This window comes from Sinocyclocheilus grahami, unplaced genomic scaffold (genome assembly GCF_001515645.1).
Source record: "Sinocyclocheilus grahami isolate Dianchi unplaced genomic scaffold, SAMN03320097.WGS_v1.1 scaffold1001.1, whole genome shotgun sequence".
Lineage (NCBI taxonomy): Eukaryota > Metazoa > Chordata > Actinopteri > Cypriniformes > Cyprinidae > Sinocyclocheilus > Sinocyclocheilus grahami.
In genome coordinates this window covers 125,594-134,632 of record NW_015506180.1, presented here as the reverse complement: position 1 = coordinate 134,632, position 9,039 = coordinate 125,594, and the positions used below count along the sequence as shown (strand labels likewise).

Sequence of the window (9,039 nt, the reverse complement as noted above, 5' to 3'; positions counted from 1 at the left end):
GGCACTTGTTTGTCATTTCTCCGATCACAAATGCAGACAGAGTTTTATGTTTACGCAGCGCAATGCAACGCAACGCGTAAAAAGACAGTATAAAGGGGCGGTCACACTGCACTTTTCGTTCCATTGACTTCCATTCATACGTATGCGAATGCGTCAGACCGGAAACGCAAGCTCATGCGAAAAATATCGCATTTCGCTGCGTTCCAAAGTTCAAGTTTGGTGAACTCTGACATGCGAATTCGCATCACGTGAAGACGTGTGACCAGTAGAAGATCGATACTTCACTGCGTGACCTCTGTACAGAAATTCAAAAATGGAGGAAGCTCTAATTTTAGCCGTAGCGCAGCGTCCTATTTTATATAATACATCTTTAAAAGATTATAAAAATCTAATATATATAGAGAGAGAACAATATAATTACTATACACAAGTGTATTATTATTAAATTACTTAATGTTGTTTGTTATTTTATATTTTCAGAATAATTTTAAAATAAATGTTGCACTCCTCAAGAACATATAAAATTATCTATTTAAAGGGAAAAACCTATAGCACTTAAAAATGTATTATATATGTACAGTCAAACCAAAATTTATTCAGACACCTTGAACATTTCATTCATTAATAGTTTATTCACTATAGTTTAAAAAAATGGTAATAAAATATGACAGAGCCGAAAGTACTCCTTGTGGCGATCCTCATCCAGCCGAAGCTCCTGAATTAAAGAATGGAACTCATTCCGAGTCGACGCCGTCGCAAAAGACACAGTACAAGCACATCTGAATCCATGTTGAGATAACCTTGGCGCGTAATGTCATATCCTGCTCCCGCCCAAATCGCAGTGGCGTCCAAAACATTTTCGGATGTTCAAAGTCTAGTGTGACTGCCCCTTGTGTCATTATAATCAGTAATTATGTCCCCACTGGATGCAACAATTTTATTCGTTTATAATGACAAATATTCAATATTCAAACAAATATTCGTTTATAATGGGTTTTAATGTTTTTGTCTCGTCGCTCCGGCCTGACAGGGCATCATAGTATGGTAGGGGCGTAACATTTCCGTCACACGCTTGAGGTATTCAGCCAATCACAACGCACTGGATAGCTGGCCAATCAGAGCACACCTTGCTTTTCAGACCGATGAGCTTTGTAAAAATCGACATGTTTCAAAAAGGCGGGGCATAGAGGAGAAACTATAATGTACAGTATGTGGAAAATAATGTGTTTTTTGAACCTTAAACCGCATAAACACATTTCATTACACTAAATACACAAAATAATGTTCTTTTTAGCAACATCATATGTCCCCTTTAAGGCCCATTCACACCAAGCATGATAAAGATATAGTTCTAAAAATAATTCTCAATATTAAAGAATAGCAGAGTCCACACCACAACTATAACGATAAAGACAAAGAGAAACGATATAGTTGGGATCACTTTCAAAACGACTTTTTTTCCAGCTGATGAACGATAAAAAATTGACAGCCAATCAGAATCCATCCTGCTGTAACGAGCTTGAGAATTTAAAGCGGCAGACGCTTTTGCGCTTGGAATAAACGGACGATATTGTTTGCTGGTGTGGACGCTAATATCGTTATCTTTATAGTTATCGTTCTTTGTGTGAATGGGGCTTTACTCTTCCTCCTGGTAATTATAGATGCGGCAATTGTGCCCAGTGTAGATCACCAATTCACCCTATGCTGCGGCGAAAAATAGTGGAGCAATATCAGGAAGGAGTTTCTCAGAGAAAAATTGCAAAGAGTTTGAAGTTATCATTATCTACAGTGTATAATATCATCCAAAGATTCAGAGAATCTGGAACAATCTCTGTGCGTAAGGGTCAAGGCCGGAAAACCATACTGGATGCCCGTGATCTTCGGGCCCTTAGACGGCACTGCATCACATACAGGAATGCTACTGTAATGGAAATCACAACATGGGCTCAGGAATACTTCCAGAAAACATTATCGGTGAACACAATCCACCGTGCCATTCGCCGTTGCCGGCTAAAACTCTATAGGTCAAAAAAGAAGCCATATCTAAACATGATCCAGAAGCGCAGGCGTATTCTCTGGGCCAAGGCTCATTTAAAATGAACTGTGGCAAAGTGGAAAACTGTTCTGTGGTCAGACGAATCAAAATTTGAAGTTCTTTTTGTAAAACTGGGACGCCATGTCATCCGGACTAAAGAGGACAAGGACAACCCAAGTTGTTATCAGTGCTCAGTTCAGAAATCAACTTATTTTTCCCTTAAAATGATCAATTTTCTCAGTTTAAACATTTGATATATCATCTGTTGTATTCTGAATAAAATATTGAAATTTGAAACTTCCACATCATTGCATTCTGTTTTTATTCACAATTTGTACAGTGTCCCAACTTTTTTGGAATCGGGTTTGTAAAACAAAGAGTCGAGTGAATCCTAGTATGGCATGTTTGCTGGATCTTATACACATTGTTTTGACTAATAATTACTTTAGTTTTCAAAATGATTACTATGTACAAGCAATGGGCAGTAAAATGACACCAAATTATGCCTACTTGTGTATGGGTGTATTTGAAAATGAATTCATTTTAAATGAATCAAATTCTTTTTTACATAAGATAATGTTTTATAAACGGCACATTGATGACATCTTTATGATAACGAAATTCTACACCCACTGAATTGTTGCTGTTTTTGAATTCTCGCAACTCTAGAACTGAACACTTGAAGTTCACTATGGAATGTGACACAGAGAGTATCAGTTTTCTTGATATAAACGTACAGATTTCTGAGGGTAAACCTCAAACTGAATTGGAAATTTGATGATACATCTGAAACACAGTGCCTACGTGCTACAGGTAATGAAACACAATCAGGCAATGGACCTATTTGTTCGGTTAGGTATTCAGCATTGAGTGGAGAATTTCGTAAGTTTCTATACAGGCATTGGCATATTATTTCCAGTGATTCTAAATTGTCTCATATTTTCAAGGATGGCCCCCGTTTGGTTTTTAAACGTCAAAGTATAGGCTGCATGACATGCTTGTAAGATCGGAGTTCCCGTCTAGTATAGTGAAACATGTTGCTCTTACTCTTCCTCCTGGTAATTATAGATGCGGCAATTGTGCCCAGTGTACTTTTTACATATAAATGTAAATCTTTCAGCCATTCACACACTGGTCATAACATACTGATACGCGGTGCAATTACTTGTTCATCTACACATGTGATTTACCTTATTCGTTGTCCGTGTGGTCTCGCTTACGTTGGTAAAACTTCTAGATCATTAGCACCCGCATTACTGAACATCGGAGTAATATTAAGACGGGAGTTGAACGCAGTCCTATAGCATCTCATTTTAACAAAGTGGGACACAATGTTAATGCCTTGCAGTCAGTGGTGGACAGTAACGAAGTAATTTTACTCCGTTACTGTACTCAAGGGTGTAACTTTGGTTTGAGAAGTGGGGGGACACAAAATGGGGGGAAAATGTTTTTGATTTGAATCCCATTTCCTGCATGTTCATACATTTAGGGACTGTGGTGATACAAAATTCAGGAAATAATTAAGTTGATTAATGATCAATTTTGGCAAAAAGAATAGTAGGCTACTAAACTATGTATAAGAAAAAGATGTCTGTCTTTATTGTTTAATAGGGGCCGATCGCCAAGACTTGAGAGAATAATTTTATAAAGTCGAAAACTTTCACCATTAATGTTTAAATAATGTGAGACTCAATTTCCACTGTTAAACAAACTTCTATTTCAAACTAACCGCTGTAACTGAAAATATAAAATAAATCACTTGTTGCACAGGACAGAATGTTCTACATCAGTGGTTCCCAGACTTTTTAGAGTGGAGTACCCCCCTGAGGCATTTCTGCTTAGGCCTACCCCCTCTCTTCCACTTAGACTGCACCTTTTCCATCAAAGGACAATATTTGCCCCCTAAATTGACTTTCCAGTGCATTTTTTTAATCTTTATAAATAGATTATTAATGTTTAAAAAAAAAAAAGTTCAATAGATTAATATGCAATGATTTAGACCTGAAAAGTGATTCTTTTAAATACTAAAAGCGCCAGTAGGTGACGGTAAGTCACTGTCTTAATGCGTGAGTCATCGAGTCATTGAGAGGAAACTTTTACAAAGGGAATGTTTTTGGGTTTATACTATAAATACGTTGTTACCTTTTGGGTTAATATCAAATTCTTCATTTAAGCCTTTTCTATAGGATTGTGTGTATTTCTTCATCTGTTTTCAGTATTGTTTGAATATTTTGAGTGATTATTGATCTGTATTGATTTGTATTTGACTTGTATTGATTTGTATGTTTATTCGAGTTTAGTATTTGTATTTGACCTGTATTGATTTGTGTGTTTATTAGAATTTAATGTGTTTTTTTTCTCCTCTCTCTCTCTTTTCTTTTCTTCTTTTTTTTGTGCGAGGTGTATTTCTTCATCTGTTTTCAGTATTGTTTGAATATTTTGAGTGATTTATTGATCTGTATTGATTTGTATTTGACTTGTATTGATTTGTATGTTTATTCGAGTTTAGTATTTGTATTTGACCTGTATTGATTTGTGTGTTTATTAGAGTTTAATGTGTTTTTTTTTCTCCTCTCTCTCTCTTTTCTTTTCTTCTTTTTTTTGTGCGAGTGTACCTGCATAGTGATTGAACGGGTCTAATTAGAATGACCACCTGTTACTTATAAAGAGTTGTACCTCAGTTCACGTTATTTATTTATTTAGTCATTTATCAAACGCTTTTATCCAAAGCGACTTACAATTTAATTTGTGCCTGACAAAGACCTGATGGTCGAAACGTTGCAATAAATTATTCTTATGGAGCAGTTATATCAGTGTGCGGACAATACGTTTGTATTTTTGCTATAGTTTGACTTTTTTGGTCCTGCACCTGAGCCCTGTGTGGGTTTGTGGGATGTGCGCAACTTTTTTATACTTTGGTTGCTGAAGAGCATTTACGCCGTTTACAACTTCACTGTCACTGATTGAACTTTCTCTCCTGCAGATGCTGCTTTCACTATAGACATGCAGAACTTCAGGAAGCCAGGTGAGAAGACCTACACACAGAGGAGCAGGCTGTTTGTGGGGAACCTGCCCACTGGAACCACAGAGGAGGATGTGGAGAAACTCTTCTCCAAGTATGGAAAACCTTCTGAGATCTTCATCAACAAGGACAGAGGCTTTGGCTTCATCAGGCTGGTGAGTTTGACCAGGCATCACCTTGAAATGAAGCAGAGAGTGACTGTGTTTATTTCAATGAGACTGACCTGAAAAAGTTTATTCATAACCAAAACTGCTTTTTTTTTGTGGTAATTTTAAACTACATTTTTAGTTAAGATCGTATTTTCATCATGGTTTTTGCAGGTCTTAAAGTCTAAATTCGCTTCCTCACAAGTAAGGTCTAAATAGGTACTAAATCGTAGCAGAAAGTACTAAATTGATAGTCATGGCATTAAATGTTGCATGCACTGCAAGAAATTAATATCTTCCTCAGTATTTTTGCATTGTTTTCCAGTATAAATGTCTAAACATCCTTAAATCAAGATATAAACTTAAGATGCAAATTGAGTAAATGAACATTCTAAAAAAACTGAATTTTTTTTTCAGCCTATTGGCAGATATTCGTTCTTGTTTGATTATTTTAAACCCACTTCATTTGTATCAATCTTTCATAAAACAAGAAAAGTAATTTTGCTTCTCAAGAAAAAGTATCTTGATTTAAAAATCTCTTAATTTAAGTGGTAACCATTTCGGCATATTGTTCCATTCAATTTGTTTCTTAAATTTTCCTTACTTAGTCTTAAGAAGTCTTAAATTCACCTTCATAAAACATGCAGAAACCATGTTTTGTGCATTTTCTTGTTTTTTTTTTGTTTTTTTTTCAATGATGTAGCAGTTCTCAAACAACAAATGACCAATGCAACTTTAACCCTGACCTGCTGCTCGCTTCTCATTAGGAAACAAAGACTCTTGCGGACATAGCAAAAGCAGAACTGGATGACACTGTGTTCCGAGGTCGCCAGATCCGTGTGCGGTTTGCCACTCATGGCGCTGCACTGATGGTCAAGAACCTGCCTCAGTTTGTGTCCAATGAGCTCCTGGAGGAGGCCTTCTCCATGTTTGGTCCGATTGAACGAGCCATTGTCATCGTCGATGATCGTGGCAGGCCAACTGGGAAGGGCATTGTGGAGTTTGCCAACAAACCGTCTGCCAGGAAAGCTCTGGACCGTTGCGGAGATGGAGCTTTCCTTCTCTCTGCGTGAGTGTCTGCTGCTCTCATCAGAAATTGTGTGTTTATGGTAGTTGGTTTACTTAAGTTTAATATTTATTCCCCCCGACCCCCAAACTCAGTTTCCCCAGGCCTGTCACCGTTGAGCCGATGGAGCAGCTTGATGAGGATGAGGGACTTCCTGAGAGACTTGTTAACAAAAATGCAATATATCACAAGTGAGTTCATGTTCTGAAATGTATTACGTAAACAGTAATGTGCAACCAGATGGTTATACGCATGGGAAACTTGGAAATATTAAAAAAGGGTTTGTCAGACACTGAAAAGTTATGGAAATTTATAAAATTATAAAAAGTAATGGAATATAGTGTCGTGAATATAATTTATTCTAGATGTGCTCTAAATGTATTTATTTTGATGCGTTTTTTTTATTAATAGCAACCTTTATCAAATTATTTAAAAAAACTGTCTCCATTAAGCAAAAAATAATTGTTCAAAGAGGTGTGGGAAATTGTGACTTTATAATAGGATATCACATCATTAAAGAAGAGTTGAATAATTGTTCATTTTTGTTACAATGACGTTTAAGTGTACATTATCGCACTTATTACGTGGCTACTCACCACATACATAAACTGATGTGTCTTCCGTCCATTAGAGAACGTGAGCAGCCACCCCGGTTCGCTCAGCCTGGCTCGTTTGAATACGAGTATGCTATGCGCTGGAAGGCCTTAATGGAAATGGAAAAGCAGCAGTTCGAACAGGTTGATAGAAACATCAAAGAGGCCCAAGAAAAGCTGGAGACCGAAATGGAAGCAGGACGACATGAGCACCAAGTCATGTTGATGAGACAAGGTGAGTGCACACAGGTTGCCATTTTTTGGGAATGGTTAACCCCAAATTTTTTTTTTCAATCATCTTTTAGAACAGAAATTCTTTTTTTGTTTTTGTTGGAGTCAGCTGAACCCTTTTGAGTTAAAACATTTGCCCCCTGGGAATTGAAGTTAATATTTAAATCATTTAACACATTGCCTGTTCACGGTTCTCTGATGTTGGTCACATGACATGCAGGTAATCAAATAAAATATTTAATATTAAATGAATCGATTCACTCAATTCACGAGCAATATGATTCATATCGATGTGATATCATGTCCACATTTTTCAGCAGAACATGCATTTGAAGCAAAAACAGAATGGCAGTGCATTTATAAATACAGGAATATAATTCACTTCACAGCTTTGAAAGTTGTCATACTGCTGTTCTTTTCACACTACACAACTGTCTTTTGTCACCAATGTCAGTTCCACTCAAAACACATTACACACTACAGGACTTGGATTGCAGACTAGATATTTAACCTGCTGACTATCTCTTGGGCATCAGTGCTTCTCTCAGATCGTGTCTTTGATCATTTAAACACAGCAATCATTACTCGGGTGAACAAGCACCCATGTGTCTCTGATTTTGGCCTTTTGTCGACAAGCTTCATGAACTGTCAGCGAGCCGAAAATCCCATCTGAAATTGTATAGTGTTAGCTGTTGTGCCTTTTCCATATTAAAACATTTTGTGCTCAATTTGTCCCATCATGATTGTTGTTTTTAATACAAGTTATAAGTATAATGTTGGTGTAATATCAAGTGAATAATCTCAAAATCAAAGCCCTTGCACTTCCTCTAGCAGTTCTTGAACCCAAGAATAGTCAGGTGAACCTAGAATCAGCCTATTTCGATGACTAGTAGTTCAGGCAGACCACAAACTAGTTGATTTTGAGACATCCCTAGTCAGCAATCACATCATACAGCAGTTAGTCATGTCTGTTTCTGTCTCGGCTTCAGATCTCCTGCGCAGACAGGAAGAGTTGAGGAGAATGGAGGAGGCTCATAGCCAGGAAGTGCAGAAACGGAAACAGATGGAGCTGCGTCAGGAGGAGGAGCGACGGAGGAGAGAGGAGGAGCTCCGTGCCCACTCTGAGGACTTGATGAGGAGACAGCAGGGGCAGGGAGGCAACTTCTCTGAGAAGGTGAGTCTGAATTGTCTGAGGTTTCCAAGCTCCACAGTTATTGTCTGCATTTCTGAGGATTTTTAATTTGTTGAATTTGTTTGCTTTTTCAGAGGGATCCAGACATGAGGATGCATATGGGAGGTAAGAAACGGACTTGAACATACTGTGATCAACAACACTATACTCACCTTTACACTACTGAATTTTTAACCTTTTAAATATGAGTATCATAGCAAGAACAGCTTAACTGTCTTTCTGTGCTGAAAATCCAAAATCAGCCTTTTAGCTTGTCAATCTCTCTCATTATCCTATACTATCACCACATCTTAGATTCAATCTTTTTGTCAGCATCTTTTCTATCAATTAGCACGGGTTTTGTGCCGGGTTTTAAAAAAAAAATTTTTTTTTAGAACTTATTGGACATCAGCCTCATTTATCTGCGCTTATGCAGCTCAGTTTTGGAGTGGAAAAAAAGCCTTATTTGTGGATAATTTTGGCAGTGTTCACTCAAAAATGAGGTGCATGAACGCAGATCAGAAAGGCCTACGATCAGTCAGTTTGAAAAATAAATTTAAAAAACTGCTATTTGAAAGAAAGCCAGTTGATAAAAAGATTGAACCCACTATTTGGTAATAATTAGGGCTGCCACTAACGACTATTTTTATTTCGATTAATCTATTGACTAATTTATCGATTAATCTAAACGATTAATTTCCCGCAAAAATTCAATTTTACTTAAGAATATTTTATTAAACTATTTTATTAAACCAAATGAAATCCAAATTTCTAT

General features: G+C 37.0%; 1 protein-coding gene across 3 annotated transcripts in view; it reads left to right on the top strand.

The window, feature by feature from the left end:
- Positions 1-9,039, top strand: part of nono (non-POU domain containing, octamer-binding) — a 15,544-nt gene that overhangs the window by 3,241 nt on the left and 3,264 nt on the right. For all 3 annotated transcript variants that reach the window (XM_016250660.1, XM_016250659.1, XM_016250658.1), the window contains 6 exons: positions 5,019-5,212; positions 5,971-6,272; positions 6,365-6,460; positions 6,901-7,097; positions 8,083-8,267; positions 8,360-8,390. In XM_016250660.1, coding sequence (XP_016106146.1) covers positions 5,039-5,212; positions 5,971-6,272; positions 6,365-6,460; positions 6,901-7,097; positions 8,083-8,267; positions 8,360-8,390 — 985 coding nt within the window. In that variant the 5' untranslated portion in view covers positions 5,019-5,038. The remainder of the gene's footprint in view (positions 1-5,018; positions 5,213-5,970; positions 6,273-6,364; positions 6,461-6,900; positions 7,098-8,082; positions 8,268-8,359; positions 8,391-9,039) is intronic.